At 44.8% G+C, this 19,273-nt stretch overlaps 2 protein-coding genes across 6 annotated transcripts in view; both read right to left on the bottom strand.

Moving 5' to 3' along the window:
- Positions 1 to 4,608, bottom strand: part of XXYLT1 (xyloside xylosyltransferase 1) — a 59,490-nt gene extending 54,882 nt beyond the window's left edge. The window contains 4 exon segments of the mRNA XM_043492584.1: positions 3,490 to 3,828; positions 3,830 to 3,939; positions 3,941 to 4,262; positions 4,520 to 4,608. Coding sequence (XP_043348519.1) covers positions 3,490 to 3,828; positions 3,830 to 3,939; positions 3,941 to 4,262; positions 4,520 to 4,608 — 860 coding nt within the window.
- A 3,083-nt stretch (positions 4,609 to 7,691) lies between these two features.
- The window catches only part of ACAP2 (ArfGAP with coiled-coil, ankyrin repeat and PH domains 2), a 119,686-nt gene continuing 108,104 nt past the window's right edge, over positions 7,692 to 19,273 (bottom strand). For all 5 annotated transcript variants that reach the window (XM_038415405.2, XM_038415404.2, XM_043492975.1 and 2 more), the window contains 3 exons: positions 17,807 to 17,917; positions 17,479 to 17,540; positions 7,692 to 12,452 (listed from right to left, as the gene is read on the bottom strand). In XM_038415405.2, the coding sequence (XP_038271333.1) occupies positions 12,349 to 12,452; positions 17,479 to 17,540; positions 17,807 to 17,917 (277 nt within the window). In that variant the 3' untranslated portion in view covers positions 7,692 to 12,348. The remainder of the gene's footprint in view (positions 12,453 to 17,478; positions 17,541 to 17,806; positions 17,918 to 19,273) is intronic.

Genomic DNA, 19,273 nt, shown 5'->3' with positions numbered 1-19,273 from the left:
AGGGGTTGGAGCAAATGCGGTTATATCGCAGAGCTTGGCTGTAGACAATGGATCGAGTGGTATGATCTGGATGAAAGCTAGAGGCATGTAGGTAGGAATAGCGGTCAGTAGGTTTCCGATATAGGGTGGTGTTTATGTGACCATCGCTTATTAGCACCGTAGTGTCCAGGAAGTGGATCTCTTGTGTGGACTGGTCCAGGCTGAGGTTGATGGTGGGATGGAAATTGTTGAAATCATGATGGAATTCCTCAAGGGCTTCTTTTCCATGGGTCCAGATGATGAAGATGTCATCAATGTAGCGCAAGTAGAGTAGGGGCATTAGGGGACGAGAGCTGAGGAAGCGTTGTTCTAAGTCAGCCATAAAAATGTTGGCATACTGTGGGGCCATGCGGGTACCCATCGCAGTGCCGCTGATTTGAAGGTATACATTGTCCCCAAATGTGAAATAGTTATGGGTGAGGACAAAGTCACAAAGTTCAGCCACCAGGTTTGCCGTGACAGTATCGGGGATACTGTTCCTGACGGCTTGTAGTCCATCTTTGTGTGGAGTGTTGGTGTAGAGGGCTTCTACATCCATAGTGGCCAGGACGGTGTTTTTAGGAAGATCACCAATGGACTGTAGTTTCCTCAGGAAGTCAGTGGTGTCTCGAAGATAGCTGGGAGTGCTGGTAACGAAGGGCCTGAGGAGGGAGTCTACATAGCCAGACAATCCTGCTGTCAGGGTGCCAATGCCTGAGATGATGGGGCGTCCAGGATTTCCAGGTTTATGGATCTTGGGTAGCAGATAGAATACCCCAGGTCGGGGCTCCAGGGGTGTGTCTGTGCGGATTTGTTCTTGTGCTTTTTCAGGGAGTTTCTTGAGCAAATGCTGTAGTTTCTTTTGCTAACTCTCAGTGGGATCAGAGGGTAATGGCTTGTAGAAAGTGGTGTTGGAGAGCTGCCTAGTAGCCTCTTGTTCATACTCCGACCTATTCATGATGACGACAGCACCTCCTTTGTCAGCCTTTTTGATTATGATGTCAGAGTTGTTTCTGAGGCTGTGGATGGCACTGTGTTCTGCATGGCTGAGGTTATGGGGTAAGCGATGCTGCTTTTCCACAATTTCAGCTCGTGCACGTCGGCGGAAGCACTCTATGTAGAAATCCAGGCTGCTGTTTCGACCTTCAGGAGGAGTCCACCCAGAATCCTTCTTTTTGTAGTGTTGGTAGGAAGGTCTCTGTGGGTTAATATGTTGGTCAGAGGGGTGTTGGAAATATTCCTCGAGTCTGAGACGTCGAAAATAGGATTCTAGGTCACCACAGAACTGTATCATGTTCGTGGGGGCGGAGGGGCAAAAGGAGAGGCCCCGAGATAGGACAGATTCTTCTGCTGGGCTAAGAGTATAGTTGGATAGATTAACAATATTGCTGAGTGGGTTACGGGAACCATTGTTGTGGCCCCTTGTGGCATATAGTAGTTTAGATAGCTTAGTCTCCTTTTTCTTTTGTAGAGAAGCAAAATGTGTGTTGTAAATGGCTTGTCTAGTTTTTGTAAAGTCCAGCCATGAGGAAGTTTGTGTGGAAGGTTGGTTCTTTAAGAGAGTATCCAGTTTTGAAAGCTCATTCTTAATCTTTCCCTGTTTGCTGTAGAGGATGTTGATCAGGTGGTTCCGCAGTTTCTTTGAGAGTGTGTGGCACAAGCTGTCAGCATAATCTGTGTGGTATGTAGATTGTAATGGATTTTTTACCTTCAGTCCTTTCGGTATGATGTCCATCTGTTTGCATTTGGAGAGGAAGATGATGTCTGTCTGTATCTGTGCGAGTTTTTTCATGAAGTTGACAGATTTCCACTCTATACGGCTAAATTCAGTGCCTTGCATAACGACAGGTTTCAGAGTAGCAGCCGTGTTAGTCTGTATTCGCAAAAAGAACAGGAGTACTTGTGGCACCTTAGAGACTAACAAATTTATTAGAGCATAAGCTTTCGTGAGCTACAGCTCACTTCATCGGATGCATTTGGTGGAAAAAACAGAGGAGAGATTTATATACACACACACAGAGAACATGAAACAATGGGTTTATCATACACACTGTAAGGAGAGTGATCACTTAAGATGAGCCATCACCAGCAGCAGGGGGGGAAAAGGAGGAAAACCAGCGCCCCGTACAGCCTCAGTACCGGTGCCCCCCCGCGCCCCGTACAGCCTCAGTGCCCGGTGCCCCCCCGCGCCCCGTACAGCCTCAGTGCCCGGTGCCCCCCGCGCCCCGTACAGCCTCAGTGCCGGTGCCCCCGCGCCCCGTACAGCCTCAGTGCCCGGTGCCCCCCCGCGCCCCGTACAGCCTCAGCGCCCGGTGCCCCCCGCGCCCGTACAGCCTCAGCGCCCGGTGCCCCCCCGCGCCCCGTACAGCCTCAGTGCCCGGTGCCCCCCGCGCCCCGTACAGCCTCAGTGCCCGGTGCCCCCCCGCGCCCGTACAGCCTCAGTGCCCGGTGCCCCCCCGCGCCCGTACAGCCTCAGCGCCCGGTGCCCCCCCGCGCCCCGTACAGCCTCAGTGCCCGGTGCCCCCCGCGCCCCGTACAGCCTCAGTGCCCGGTGCCCCCCCAGCCCCGTACAGCCTCAGTGCCCGGTGCCCCCCGCGCCCCGTACAGCCTCAGTGCCCGGTGCCCCCCCGCGCCCCGTACAGCCTCAGCGCCCGGTGCCCCCCCGCGCCCCGTACAGCCTCAGCGCCCGGTGCCCCCCCGCGCCCCGTACAGCCTCAGTGCCCGGTGCCCCCCGCGCCCGTACAGCCTCAGTGCCCGGTGCCCCCCCGCGCCCCGTACAGCCTCAGTGCCCGGTGCCCCCCGCGCCCCGTACAGCCTCAGCGCCCGGTGCCCCCCCGCGCCCCGTACAGCCTCAGTGCCCGGTGCCCCCCGCGCCCCGTACAGCCTCAGTGCCCGGTGCCCCCCAGCGCCCCGTACAGCCTCAGTGCCCGGTGCCCCCCAGCGCCCGTACAGCCTCAGGGCCCGGGGCCCCCCCCGCGCCCCGTACAGCCTCAGTGCTCGGTGCCATCCCAGTGCCCGGTGCCTGCCGTCCCACCCCGCCCCCGCGCCCCGTACAGCCTCAGTGCCCGGTGCCCCCCCGCGCCCCGTACAGCCTCAGTGCCCGGTGGCCCCCCCCGCGCCCCGTACAGCCTCAGTGCCCGGTGCCCCCCCCGCGCCCCGTACAGCCTCAGCGCCCGGTGCCCCCCCGCGCCCCGTACAGCCTCAGTGCCCGGTGCCCCCCCGCGCCCCGTACAGCCTCAGTGCCCGGTGCCCCCCCGCGCCCCGTACAGCCTCAGTGCCCGGTGCCCCCCCGCGCCCCGTACAGCCTCAGCGGTGCCCCCCCGCGCCCCGTACAGCCTCAGTGCCCGGTGCCCCCCGTGCCCCGTACAGCCTCAGTGCCCGGTGCCCCCCCGCGCCCGTACAGCCTCAGTGCCCGGTGCCCCCCCGCGCCCCGTACAGCCTCAGTGCCCGGTGCCCCCCCGCGCCCCGTACAGCCTCAGCGCCCGGTGCCCCCCCGCGCCCCGTACAGCCTCAGTGCCCGGTGCCCCCAGCGCCCCGTACAGCCTCAGTGCCCGGTGCCCCCCCGCGACCCGCGCCCCGGCGCTAACTGGCAAACTGGAAGGGGAGCCCGGCAGCAGCGGGCGCAGCAGGCCCTGGGCGATGTGGCGGCTGGGCGGCTCGCTCACGAAGTGCAGGTGCAGGACCTGGCCGGGCTGGAAGCGCGCGTGGCGCAGCAGGGAGCGCAGCGCAGCCTGGCCGCGGGCCTGCAGCGCGGGGCTGCGCGCCGCCTTGGTGAACATCAGGAGCAGGTGGAAGCGGGCCGCGGGGGCGCGCGTGGCGCGCAGGGCGGCGCGCCGGCGGCCGGAGAAGGTTCTCGCGCCCCGCGCCCAGGTAGTGCAAGGCGCAGGCGGCCAGCGCGGCGCCCAGCAGCAGCAGCGGGCAGCGCGCAGGGCGGGGGGCGCAGGGCGCCCAGCCGGGCCTGGCGGCGCGCACGGGCCGGCCGGCTCCGGAGACCGCCGGCTGCGCGGGGAGCGGCCCCGCCTCCGAGCCACGTGGGGCGGGCGGAGCTCGGGGGGTCCCGGCCCCGGGCGGGGTCCCGGGAGCGGCCGGGGCCGGGCCGAGCCCGCGCGCCGCAGCCCCCGGCCGCGCAGGGGCCCGCCGGACAAAGGCCAGGGGCCGCCCGCGGCTGCTGCCCGTTCGCGGTCGGGGCGGGTTCAGCACCGGCCCCTGCAGAGGGACGAACCCGAACGGGCCCCGCCGCGAGGCTGCAGGGTCCGGGCCCAGACAGCAACTGTGAAAAATCCGGGGGGGGGGGGGGGGGAGCAAATCGGCGCCTTTATAAGAGAAGACCCAAAATCGGGACTGTCCCCTGTGATGTGCGGGGCGCGGGGCGCGAAGGTCTGGCCGCTGGCGGGACACCCGCTGACCCAGCCGGGCTCTGCTCCTTGCAGGGAACTAACCTGTCCCTGGTCCCGGGGTCCGGCTGCAGGCACCAGCCCCTCGCCCCAGGGAGACACGTTACAGGCGGCAGGGCTGGGGGGGGTCAGTAAACGTCCCTTTCTCCATCAGCCCGCCCCAGGCTGCAGCGAGGCCCGGCCAGAGCAGGGTCATGCTTCCCGCTCCTGAAAATGCCAAATGGATTAAAAATAAAGTGTAAAGAACCTGATCGTCTACATCCCCCTGAATCTAATTCTGCTTGAGCCTGATTCTCTCTCCCTCCCCTCAGCTGGAAACCCCAGTATTGCTACAGTAAGCTCATTACTAAGGAAGGGCCTTTTAAACTGACTAAAGAGCCTGCAACCCCTGCGGAATCAGCTCAGTGGGGACCAGGGAAAGGGTTGAACGCACCGGGCCAAAGAGTGCAGGCAAGGGGCTGGGGAGAGTCAAGACAGGAAATGCCCAGACCCAACCTGTCTTCCTGTACCCCCGCCCCCAGTCTCCTTACCCCAGCCAGGCCCACTCTTGCCCCTTTGAACACCCAACCCTAGTATCCGTCCCCAGCCTGCCCTGCTTCCCCAAACAAACAGATTTTAAAAAAACTTGAATGTTTAACGATGTTCAAAAATTCATATGCTTGTTCTGTTAAATAGCGATTTGCTCTTGAAGAAAAAAAATCCAGAATACATATGGTGTTGTAGATAGATAAAACAATTTAAATGTTGTCTGGTGATGTTCTCCTACTACAGCCTAGAAAACAAAATCCTCCAAACATTAATGGATTAACCTGTTGAATTGGAGATAGTTCACCTCCCCATGACTTCATAAATATCTGCTTCAAATACCTTTGTAAATGAAATAACCAATCATTCATTTTGTGATAGAGCTGTAAACTAATCTGAAAAGTTTTCAGAATAAATCACTAAAATTGTATAGTGTGTACCTTCTGAAAATGAAACCTACATCTATCTGAGTTGTGAAGAATATGTATTAAGGTTATAACAACCAACAAGAATGTGCTTTTATGTAGAAATCCATAACTAAATAAAGTCTTCCTGACTAGTGATTTAAATCAAATCCACCCTTCAGGAGCATATTCAGGACCTCTCTGACCACGGAGCATGCACACTGGTCAGCACTAGTAGCTGTGAGATACTCCAGCAGGCTCAGCAAGGGCACAATCTTCAGAAGTTTCCGCTATCAAAAAATCAAAGAAGTCTGCTGAGTACATGACACCTGCCATTTTTTCAAAGCCTAATAACTTGGCCAAATTTGGCAGATTTTCATGGGGAAGACAAAAGGCACATCCCTCACACAAAGACCCCCTCCACTGCCAAATTTCAGCTCCCTAATCCAAAGCATCAGGGTACAGGAGCATTTCAAAGAAAAGATCAAGAATTTTGTAACATTGGCAAAACAATATATTTTCCTCTAGCCTTTTCTTAGAAAACAACCAAACTGCTTGGGCTGAATTTAAAAAAAGAAATCATCCGGAGGCAGATACCTGGTGTGACATTATTTACATGAACTGTGACCGCATAGATCATTGTTGCAACCGAGGTCCTATAGTTGCCCCAAATCTTGTACAAAGGAGGTCAACGAAGGTAATTTGCCAGTTATGATTATGCTGTATGCGTGTATCATTTTGTATTTGAAGTTATGACTATTGGCTATGTACTTAGAATCAAACACATTGCAATAGAAGTAGCCTCAGTGAAGCATTTGGTCAGCTTCTTGAGAAAGGACTATTCTCAGTAAGTGCCCAATCAAGAAACACTTAACTGACAATGGACTCTGGGAGATGCCAATCCACACCTTAGCTTTTCTGGGAACCTTCAAACTAACATGTAAATAATGGCATTGGCCTGCAAAAAGCTGAATCATTCATGGACATGACTTGCCCAGGTGGCTACAAACTCCATCTTGTTGCGGTTATTTTCCACAGAACAGCAAAGGGGTTTCCACCCACAAGAGAGAATATAAGGCCCTGGAAGCCTCTCCATTTTGTCTTCAGCTGGCTCAAGAGATGGCCTCTCCACCCCGAAGAGATGCCTGAAAGAAACTGGAACAAAGGTCTGTAACTACGGGAGTGTGAGTGATTCCTGCACCCAGGCCATAAGCCCACAACATTGGTCTGAAAAGGGCTGGGCCCAGATTAGGAAGGAGTCTAGTCTGTGAAAGAAGCTTACTGGAACATCTGAGGGCGAGATTTACCTGTATTCAGTTTCCTACTGTATTAGGCTTAGACTTGCGTGTTTTGTTTTATTTTGCTTGGTAACTTACTTTGTTCTGTCATTTCTTGAAACCACTTAAATCCTACTTTTTCTACTTAATAAAATCACTTTTGTTTATTAATTCACCCAGAATAAGTAATTAATACCTGGGGGAGCAAACAGCTGTGCATCTCTCTCTATCAGCGTTATAGAGGGTGGACAATTTATGAGTTTACCCTGTATAAGCTTTATACAGAGTAAAACAGATTTGTGGGTTGGATCCCACTGGGAGCTGCGTGTCTGGGTGCTAGAGACAGTAACAGTTGCTAAGCTGTTTTCAGTTAAGTCTGCAGCATTGGGGCGTGTGGTTCAGACCCTGGGTCTGTGTTGCATCAGGCTTGTGTATCTGGCTCAACAAGGCAGGGTTCTGGAGTCCCAAGCTGCCAGGGAAAACTGGCTCAGCACATCAAGTGACAGTCCCAAGAGAGTCTCTGTGACTGAATGTGTCACACCTGGCATGGAAAATTTCAGCCAAGTTACATTTTGGAAAAATTTTAAACAGAGAAGAGGGTCTTTTAATGGAAAGTGTTAGGCAACCTGAATAATAGGCAGCACTACCAGCTCCATCTATAGTGTGTCTGGGAGGATTCTTCCCAGTTTTGTTTCAGATTGGCTGCAACACTTGTTCCACCTCTGCATCAGTCTGGACTGCTTCTTTCAAAATGCATCAGAAATAATCTGCCCTTTAAATTGAAACTTTAGAAAAACTGCGAACTGGCATGATTTGAGCAGTTAAGAATTTGAATTTTCCTTCTGCAAAATTCCAAAGCTCTGCAGGAGAGGCTCCTTCCCAATGCAGTGATTGGAAGCGTACTCTGCCAAAGCACCTGCCATTGCTGAACTTTTACTCACAAATGCAATATGCCAAGGGTAGGTGTAGCTCACAACCAAACTAGCAATTGAAGGCTACTTGCTTTAAGCTGTATTAACTTTTAATTCTAAGAGTGTAGCAAAGCCTTGACAGCTGTACACATTTCACCAGGATTTTGCAGCATACAAAGTCTTTATTCAAGTATAGTATTTACAATTCTTACATAATGTACATAGAGTAACTATAAAGATAATGTATTTTTCTTCATTTACAATGAAACTACAATAAAACTACATTCAAGTTTCTGATACAAAGTCTATAGACTTATTAAATGCAAAGTAGGACTGGTTATACATTCTTTCCAATTATGCATTTAGGAAAACCAAAAAAAAAAAAATCACAAGAATTTACTACTGGACTGGTTCAAAACTACTGTCTAGTAAAGATGTACTTAGGGATAGGTAAAGAAAGTCATTTATCACTCCAAACCGAATAACCATCCAGTTTGAGGAAACATGGTTTGATTCCCCAGTAATTACTATCATAACATGGGAAAAATTCTGATCTTAAGATAAAAATCAAGTGGAAATTTTCCTTCCTTACCATCTCCTTCCATGGGAAAAGAGAGAAGAAATACAGTACGCAGAAAGGTAAAGAAAGAATGGCAAAGGGGGAAAATGCAAATAAAAAAGTACATTCATCTCCTCCCCCCATCGTATCTGTACATAGTTGGCTAACTGTTTTAAAAGTGTCCATTTGTACAAACAGATATCTATACTGAGACATTTGTGTGCGTCAGGCAGAACTCTGTGCAAAGGAGCATCAACCATGGCATTGTATTAAACTGGGGAAAATATTCTTTACCTATCTGTAAGTGGATGGATAGTGGATGTTTTCAGAATTGGCTTTTAAAATGCTTTCAGTATCTTAATCATCAGTTCTAATCCTTCTGATGTACAAATACTCATGCCTTGGACTCAAGGCATTTGTACATTTGGAATTCCATGAAGTGGTCCTTTTATGTTCTCTGTGCCATTCAGAGATTATTAAAATGCATACTTCACATGCACGTTTGTTAAAAAACAGGATTTCCGTGCTTCCCAGCAGCTGTCTACACACTGAAAACATTATAGCAAATGTTACACTTCTTCTAGTTCTCATGTATCCCTTGCAGCAATGCTTACATACAATTGCTATACATCAAACAACATGCTGTGGGTACAAATCATGATTCAGAATGAGAGAAAGACGCTCCGTTTTATATGGAGGATTTACTGATAAATCAACACCACTTGGAGGGGGTTTGTTTTCACATCAGCCCTGTCTACATGTAAAGCAAGTGAAAATGAATCCCTACAAGTAAAAAGATACCGACAGTTATCTTCCAACATACCATGAACATTATAAATCATTAAGAGCATAATCTGAGTCCAGTGAAGTTAATGGGAAAGTTCCCGCCGATTTCGATGAGGTTGAGATTTGGTCCCAATTGTGCAGGTGAGGAAACTAAATTCTACCCTGTATCAATGAACTGATGTGCATATTCCAACTGCAAGATGAGTGAAAGCAAAGCAAGACTTTTACCACCTACTGGATTCACTCAAACTTAAGGAAAAGGATAACAGTTTCTATATGTCAAATAGCATAAAATTCAGCAGAGTACAGAAATACCTGAGTATATAAGCACTGTACCAAAAGTAACAGAAAACAGGAAGCCTTAAAAACAAGTACAGATTGTAATGAAACATTAGCCACAATTTTAACCAGCAGGTAACCTAGGTAAATCATGTCCAAAAGTGTGCTAAAATGTATTATGTGCTTTTCCATATTTACTCATTCCAAAAGTCTTTCTGCACATCTGGCCATGGCTAGGATAAAGATAATAAAAGCCTAAAATAAATGATAATTTATTTTAAACTGTGTTAAGAAAATACTGATGCCTTCTCCACAAATTAAGGCCAGTTGTATTCTATACATAGATGAAAGTATGAACTGAAACTAAACTTTCCCATTACTTGGCACATGGCTCAGCAGATACTAAAGCACAATAGAGTCTTACTTCATGCACACTATTCAAGTTATATTCAGATTTACCTCATAGCATGAGTGGGAATTTCCTAATACTACTAAGCAAAACAGCAGCACGAGTTATAGATATGCCCATCAAGCACAGTCTCTAAAGCCAGGGGGATCAACTATACTTTGTCCTGCTAACTGAACACTTGATCTTGCTATACACCAGATAGCTTCACGGCATGTCCATTTCTGTCAGTGTGTCACTGATCACAACAATGCTCTTCTGGTGAATGCCCATTACACTTCACATCTCAGCATACATACCAGGCCAAGGAACTACACTGCATAGCCTGGGCTGCCAAAACTACTTCAAGTTTTTACAAACTCTAGGTCTTCTGTCAGAGCACTCTGATACAATCATACACATTAAACAATCCAAGCAAATTCTACAATTTAGCATAAACACAGTATCAAAAGCTAGGTCACTCACTCCCCTGACTGGCGAGAGCTGGGAACGCAGCAGGGGCTCCACACAGCTACAGAGAAAGAGCTGTGCTTTATAGGGAACGCTTTTGCAAGTTTAAGCAGCAGCCCTGAATGACTGGGAAGGAAATGCTACAGTGGTCACAAAGGTGGAGATATGGCATGGGGCATCTCAGAGGAGAGACTTCCAATATCTTTCAGTACTATGGAATAAAGACAGTGATTGTGCCCTGAAGCTTCAGGCAGCTTTACTATAGTCACTCTCACTGTACACCAAGCATTATTTGTAACGTAAGAGGACAAGGCATCTAGACAAAACTGTGCATCTGAAATGCATATTCTATAATGGGTGTATCTTACACAGTGTCCCAACTCTACGTGTGGAAGCTTCTACTCTCTAAGCTCTAATTTACTCAAGATAGAATGCTATTTAATGTGACATCAGAGAGCACCCAATCATTCTCCAGGAACCAATTCGTGTTAAAGCTTATGAAACTCATTTGTAAGCAGTAACCTCAAATGTATTACTGTCCACAAACCAATACAATTAAAATGGGCACAATTTACTTTGCTTCAAGTAATTAGGCTACAAATAAAGCAATGATGAGACTGTAAAATTCACCCATTTACCACAATAACCTATTGGGCACTTTCCATAGCATGAAGATCTTATTCTGGTATCAAAAATCCTTCACATATTTTATTTTTGATTAGCTATTTAATGCACAAGGATAAATGTTTAAAAAACTCAAATGTAATATGTCTGGAAAAGCTTAATTTTATCACACAATTACATAAATTTAGAAAGCCCCTTCTGTATTTGCATTGTAACAAGCTAATGTTTTTAAATCTCACTTATTTCCAAAGTAAATTTTAGCAGCAGTATAGTACATTGTTCTGAATAGTTGACGAAGATTACAGGAAATCTGCAGTAGTTTGGAAGACCTATCTAGAAATCCTTCTTACACTGTTCAAAGTGCCAGCAAATGGAAGACCAATAACTAAGAAAGTCTGCGATGCTTTTGGGGCTCAGATGTGTATTATCTATCTATATGCTATCTACTATAAATATACAGATAAATCTTTACTTTTATACATCATGTACATGCGAACATCAACAGAACACAGAGTGGAGCCCACTGAAAAGTTCTTGTTGCTGTCAATAGAATACCATTTCTGATTATATTTTTTTTTTTTTAGAACAGCAGCACAGTAAGACTTCCAGATTTTTTACTACATGCCCTATTTTAGAGAGCAAGTACACAGACTATATTATGGCAAGATCTGGCAAAAAAGATTGATTGCCCCGAGTGTAGGACAGCTGCATAACTTGTGTTTTAATATTTCTTTATTGGGAACAATCCTGATAACAGCTTGGCAGGAGACGCAACCTTTCATTTGTATGACTGTCCTATGTTAATGTTCTGCTTAGCTCACTATTTATTTTCTACTCCCTAATTCCAGCTTTTGAGATGCATTTTGATGTCAGTCAGTTTAATGCATTAAAAACAAAACTTGATGGCATTAGGGGATCAAATTTTCTCCTAAGGGAAAGTTCCACAGAGAATCAATCAAATAAGCAACTTTGTTCACAACAAGTCAATGTAAAAAAGGAAAGTTGCTGCTTTTCTGACATTTGGTCCTCCAGAATACGTACATACAGTGACAGGACAGCAGTCATGGACTGCATTGGTTAGAAGGAGTCAGCTGTGGAAGAGCCTGCAACATCATCATCATTTCCTGTGTTAGTAGCACACTGGGGCAGAGGGGGATGGAGGATCGTGTGTGTCAGGGGCAGATGTACAGAAGGGGAATTCAGGCAGGTGGTCACCAGCTTTCCCATCCAAACAGACTGGAGAGGGAAAAGGCAAACTGGTCCTGGCCCTAAGAGATAGGAGCTGTAGGGTTATAGCTAGACAGAATGGGAGACGTGGGGAAATTGTGCTGCTAGCGACTGCTCATGAGCAATGATGATCTGGTCATCCCACAACACTTACAGATCAGTTCTGCAACGGTCCCAGCTTCCGCCAGCCTTGAGTGTGATTCAACCTAATCCTGCCTCCACATGGCAAAACAAAAAACTCTCTCCAATCAGAGGCAGTATCCCTTGCTAAAACAGCTCCATCTCCAGCTGCTGCAGTATTCACCCTGAATCACATGCAGCAAATTATACCTCCCACCCAGCCTAAGTCTACACTAGAGTGCTCACTCAATCCAGACTACCAAATATATAACAAAAAACATACAATGAAAGCAGTTTAAAAAAAATAAAGACTGCTGCTCTAGAAGCATTAGAAAAGAACAGGTTTAGTTCTTTTCCTTCTTAGACACTCAAGACTTCTGTGAATCTGATTGCTGAAAACGGTTTAGCTTCTCTGGATTATTGGATGCCATTTGGGAAAAATCACGAAAAATGTCCTGGTAAATTTCATCTCCTGGGTAGAAGAAAAAAAAATAAATTAGGAAAATATTTCTAAAATATTTATCATGATAGCTAACACCATGCATCATCTCACAAATGTCCTAGTCCTTATTGCATAACATTTATGTTTGTATAACAGATTTTTCATATATGGTATAAAATGGATGACATGAAAGCTGACATACTGGTTAACTACATGCACACTCTGTAAAAGCAAATTAAAACAAAGCCAAATTATACCTGAAAATAGCACCTCAAAGGCAGCCACACAGAGGAAAGTTCAGAGTTAGAAAGGAGAGATGCAAGCATTTTAAAACAATGTAAAAGAAACATTTAATATATACAGAATAAAATTATTTTAAAAACGAAATAGTCAGAGGCTCTCTTGAAAGTAGATTTATCTCAGAAATAAGGGATGAAGAAAAAATGTCATAACCAGCTAGTCCATAATATAACAATTATTAGCAAGCAACAGTATAAGAGCAGAGCACATTCCTACATTACTGAGGAAATTAAAGTTTGCAAATGCTGGTGCTTTAGTATTTTAATAGATAAAATGGCATTTTGTTTTATTTTTAAATGCATTGGGAGTCTCTCTACACTAAGACAATGACCCATTGCTGACAATGTTTTTTCAGCAGTGTCACCCAGCCCCCTTCAATGGGTACTGAAAAAGATTTTGCTGACAGACAGTGGAGCATGGAAAGGAGATTTGTTCCAAGTCTCTTTTCCTGTCCTGTCTACACTAGCAGCTAAGCAATTTTCAGCCATTGATTTCCATGGAATTTATTCATATGCCGAACGCTTTGCAGAAGCAGATAATATGCTGCCATCCAAAACCTGCCCCTTCCCAGTCAGGAAAGGAGTATGCAGGGGCCAAACACTGCTGTTCCCTGTCTGACAAGTCCATTATATGTTGCACATCATAAGAGAAGAGGGGAACCAAAAGTTTCTCTCTCTCACCAACTACAGTGGTGTGCAACACACCTCCCTTCCCTTTGTCTGGCTGGCGAAGGGAAGCAGATAGTCCCCCTTCATCCATTTCCACGTGGTATGGTTTTAAATGACTTTACAGTCTTTAAGGGACAGGGAGTAGAAGGTTACATTGCCATTATGTCTTTCCACCATTTTATATGTGCATTTCCAGTGCAAAACCTGTCTTATTCCTGTGTATTTGTGGTTAGCATTGTGCTCATTTGAAAACAGATGCATCCGATGAAGTGCTTATGCTCAGATAAATTTGTTAGTCTCTAAGGTGCCACAAGTCCTCCTTTTCTTCTTGCGAATACAGACTAACACGGCTGCTACTGTGAAACCTGTCAGAAATGACAGCTGGCCTGAACAAAATTAGAATAATGGCAGGGCTTACATAAAAATGTAAGCCCACAGAAATCTTCCCCAACTCTAAAAAATAAGTACTGTCACTAGCACATTTTTAAAAGGTAACTTCCTTTCTATTGAAATTCCTTTCCTTTTTCAAGTTTAGCTCTAAGCACTTTTTGAGACCTGAACAGACACAGCATGTGTTTGCTCATAACAGCTGCTTCTAATTACTTCTACTGAGAGGCAAGCATACAATAAAACCAGAGTCGAGATCATTCATCTAGAGAACACTAAAGAACACAAGTCAGAGCTGACATGTCTAATGCATGTTATTAAATTAACACGGTAGAAATAAGAGGAAAATAGATTCCATAGGTGAACTAGTGCTACAGTTCAGTTAACACATTTGGTTCTGTGATGTTCCCTCTCAAGAAAAACTGTTTTTGCAAGATATATTTTTGGCTCTATTTTTGGCTAATCACATACAAAAATAGATGAGTAAAATAAATTATCCCTTAAGTTTGCACACTGCCTGAAAATACTTAATACTGTAAACCTTGTAAATATTTTTAAATGTTTAAAATTGAATTCTGGAAAGCCCCTTTCCAAGCAAAATGTAGCTAAAGTGCAGATTTTTAATACAAAAATACTATCATCACTGATTAACCATTCAATAGCAAAATAACTTAAAAGGCACACTTTGAACATTTAAGAAAAGACTGGAAAAAGGGTAGCAGACACATAGTAACAGACTTTCCGTAGCACCAAAATGTAAGCATTCTCAAGTTTTATGCAAGGAACAGTACCCATGGAGTATATGGCTTCTACCAGCAGCAATGAATATTTTGTAGAATGAGCTGTTTAAATCAGCTAATACCCTTTACATAAAGTATATTTTGGAAGACCCATTGTACCATGCAAAGTCATGTATATGTTCCATCAAACAGTTCAAACCAATCATATGTTTTTACACCAGAAATGTTGATGCTACCTAGATAAACTAATCATTGGTTTCACTTATTTCATAGCATGGGTAAGTGGATACTGCAATTGGAGGTGTGACTGCAGCTCAGGTAGACATACCTGCAGTAACTTTAATCTAGCTAATGCAGCTAAAAATAGCAGTGAAAACCTGGCAACACAGATCTTTGCTGCAGTCCAGCAACACAAGTATGTAACCCAGGTTCCAGGTGGGTTTGTACATCTCTGCTAAAGCCAGTATTGCCATGCCTTCACTATTATTTTTAGTCACACAGTCTCATTAAAGCTTGCACAGGTGTGCCTACCTGAGCTGCCATCACACCTCTGACTGCAGGTCAGGACTCTACAGGACTACATCAGGACTCTCTTACACCACACTTACCCTCCTCCAGCTCCCAATCCCAGGGAAATTATCAAAGAATCTATTATTATACCATCATCTTTTTCAGAACCATCTCTGAAGAGCAGTATTAGAGTAAGGGTGGTAAGGACATTTTAAGATGCATCTCTCTTGCAAATTTGTTGCCTTCATCGTCACAGTAAAGGCAGGGTGAACATATTTTGTTCTCAGGCTGGTAAATTCACATGATCATTTGCCAGGCTAACATATATTAACATTGAAAACATTCAGATCATTTGTTATAATTTGTAAATGTTTTGAGTCTATCAAATATTGCTGGTCACAAAGTGCCCAGGGAGGCGGCATGATCCGGTGACTGAGGTGCTGGACCACAAGTCAGGAGACCCAAGTTCTACCACTGGCTCTGCCAATGGCCTCCTGCATAACTTGAAGCAAGTCACTTCCCCTCTATGCACTTTTATTTTCCCTTTGTCAGTCTTGCTGATTTAGATTGGGCAGGGACTGATTCTCACTGTACCATGCCCAACACAAAGGGGTCTCCAATCTCAGCTGGGGCTTGGAGATACTGCTGTAACACAAATAATAGATAATCCTCAAATTGTCTTTGATTAAACAAATTCTCTGTTTTCCGAGTTCTCCAGATGGTTGAAAAAATTGTCTAAAAATCCTCTGAACACAACGCTAGGGAAGACATTTTCAGTCACCTCAAGTTAAAGGTTAGACATTCAAAGCATTTTATGTAAATAAAATTTGCATGTATTCATTAAGAATGAAAGCCAGCACAAGCCCTGGAATGTTCAGTAATAAACTTTTCTATACACTATACAAATACAAATTTTGATTTCTAATACTTTCGTATCTGTGGCACATCAGTTAATTTACCCAAATTTTATATAAAAGATTTTACTCTGGAGCTACCAAATTCAAGCATTTTGCCTCAAAGCAAATGCATTCCACCCTTGAAATTAGATGGTCATTTCTTTCTTTAACTTTAAAATGAAAATGAAATTGAGAACTAAATAGTTAGGAGGTTCCCTGTTACCTGTCAATCAAACAAACAGCACACATCTTGTTAGCTGTTATAGTCACTGGCTAAATGTTGGACAGTCAAAAAGGGGATGGACTTTCCTTTACTCAGCAGAAGAGCCTGCATCATTTTTGACTGGTGGTTTCTTCCAAGTTTAATGTCAAAAACCTTTAATATTAACAACTCCAAGAAAATTCAGAGTTATGGTTGAAAATCCATCCTTAAGGAGGTCTGTTATGAAATACATAATCCTAGGTTTCTGAATACTGGATTATGCTGCAGGATTTATGTGCACATTTATGGGCTATTGGTATATGCTTTGATCTGCTGGCAAAGCACTTTTGCACAGTCACTTTGAAGTGAATGGCACACGCTAAGTGCTTTGTTGGATCAACACCACAGTGATTAGCACTTTGCAGGAATGAGTCCTTTAAGCAGGATGTTTTTGCTTTAACTAAATTGCCTGGCTGGTGCCCATTTAAGTCAGATTTAACAATACCTAGTACTATAACTTGTCAACCAACTTCATTTCTATTATTGGTTTCCTTTAGCATTCGTTTAAGTAAGTCCTCTGTAATAAAAATGGTTTGTATAAATACAAGTTTAGACATTTAAGTATAAATGGTATTGTTCGCCTGCGAGTTATTTATACATATATGCTAAGTGGGATTTTTTGCTTTTTAATACCAATTGGACCAAATGCCTGCCAATTTTTTCTAATGTGCTGGTTTAATTGTACAGTACAAAAACGGGTCTTTAAAAATGAATGTTTGGGCTAAAACATTTTAAAAAATTAGTGCAAAAAAAAAAAAAGCCCTTCTTTTTATGTTTCTGCCCACAGTGATTTTGTATGAAGGTTTGGTGCAGGCCTCAGGAAATGAGGTTATAATGAAGACGACAGACACAACAGGGTTATAATGGAGAAGACAGACATCCCGTAGTAAGATTCACGCTTGACTGCGGCTGAACCATCCAGATAGAAGGCAGCAGCTGACCATTGCCTGGGTCTCAGCAGCACATTACTAGAAAGCTGCACAGCAAATGGTGTGGAGGGCCAGCAGCAAAGAGTTGCATACAGCAGTGCTAACATGTACCACTACAACTGTGAATTTCAAACACCCTCCCTCCTCGACCTGTGAACACATGACCATTTAGAGTCCACTTCAATCAACTGTCCATTTCAATCAAACGTCATACATGTATATGTTGCTTATGAAAACATTGTGGTATGAAGGTACTTTAATTTTCTTTTGCTCAAAAACTATGAATCATCTAGCTGTAAACTAATAAATTCCTGAATGCATTTCTTATACTGCATCTCAGTATGGTTATTAGTAGAGTATTGACCTGGCTGTCCATAAAGTCCTTCTGATTCCCGCATTTCTTCATTCATTCTTGCCAAACGTAACCTATGGTTTGGAAAAGACAAGAACATTATTTTGACTACATTGAAAATAACATAGTACAAACTATAATGCATTTCCGAGTTTCATCAGTGAAAGATACACAGGGCTTCTTTCAGTTCATCCAGTGAACACTATGCTCCCTCTCTCTGGATTGTCTTGAGTTTGTCCATTCTGGTATAAATCCATTCAAGTATTTCTTACATGCTTACAGGATTCAGAGTATAGCAATACAGGAAAAAATCTGAAATTCAACCTAATCAAACACTTACAGAGTTACAATATCTGCATTTGCAGCTTGTACAGCTATACTCAAAGGGTCTTTCCCTTCTTCATCGGTGGCATGCTGATTTGCTCCTCGTTTTAGGAATAAACACACTTGCCTATTAAAGAAATTGCATTATTGCATAATTTCCACCAAAAAAACAAAAAACAAAACATTTTTACAGACAAACAAGCTGGATTCAATACAGTTTAGTTTAAACCCAACTAAAATAATCTAAACATCTCAAATACCTTCCAAGTGCATTTTACACAAACCCTAGCAACACAGCTTCAATCCATCAGCTCAATTAATCTGAAATGATGCCAAGATTTCAATAGTGCAGAAAGTCATTTCTTACTTTAATCAAAACTAAGCTGGAGCTGTGGAATAGTTTTTGATAAATATCACAGGTGCACCTTGCAGATCAGGTTAAGGGAATGGAGACTATTACAATGGGCCCCTCCTCCCTTTGGAGATCACACTCAGTAGGACCAAAGACTTTAAGACCTCACAAGAATGTAAGAACGATCATATGGGCAATACTAGGACAATGGTCCATCTAGCCAAGTATCCTGTCTTCTGACAGTGGCTACTGCCAGACGCTTCAGAGGGAATGAACAGAACAGGCAATTATCAAGTGATCCATCCCGGGTCATCCACTTCCAGTTTCTGGCAGTCAGAAGCTTAGGGGCCTGGGGCTACATCCATGCCCATCCTGGCTAATAGCCATTGATGGACCTATCCTCCACGAAGTTATCTAGTTTTTTTGGAACGCTCTTATAGTTTTGGCCTTCACAACATCCCCTGGCAATGAGTTCCACAGGTTGACTGTGCATTGTGTGTAGTACCACCTTCCTTTTGTTTTAAACCTGCTGCCTGTTAATTTAATTGGGTGACCCCTGGTTCTTCTGTTATGAGAAAGGGTAAAAAACACTTCTTTATTCACTCTTCATACCACTCATGATTTTATAGACCTCTATCGAATACGCCATCCGCTTTTCTAAACTGAAGAGTCCCAGTCTTTTCAATCTTTCTTCGTATGTCAGCCGTTCCATACCCCTAATCATGTGTTGCCCTTCTCTGTACCTTTCCCAATTCTAATCCATCTTTTTTGAGATGGGGCAACCAGAACTGCATACAATATTCAAGCTATAGGAGTACCATGGATTTATATAGTGGCATTAAGATATTTTCTGTCTTATTATCTATCCCTTTCCTAATATTCTGGTAGCTTTTTGAGTGCTGCTGCACATTGAGCAAATGTTTTCAGAGAACTCTCCACAATGACTCCAAGATCTCTTTCTTCAGTGTTAACTAATTTAGACCCCATCATTTTGTATGCATACCTGGGATTATATTTTCCAATGTGCATTACTATGCATTTATCAGCATTGAATTTCATCTGACATTTTGTTGCCCAGTCACCCAGTTTAATGGGATCCCCTTGTAACTCTCTGCAGCCAGCTTTGGATTT

The sequence above is a fragment of the Dermochelys coriacea genome, chromosome 9, assembly GCF_009764565.3.
Source record: "Dermochelys coriacea isolate rDerCor1 chromosome 9, rDerCor1.pri.v4, whole genome shotgun sequence".
NCBI lineage: Eukaryota > Metazoa > Chordata > Testudines > Dermochelyidae > Dermochelys > Dermochelys coriacea.
This window is presented reverse-complemented; position numbering and strand designations above follow the sequence as displayed.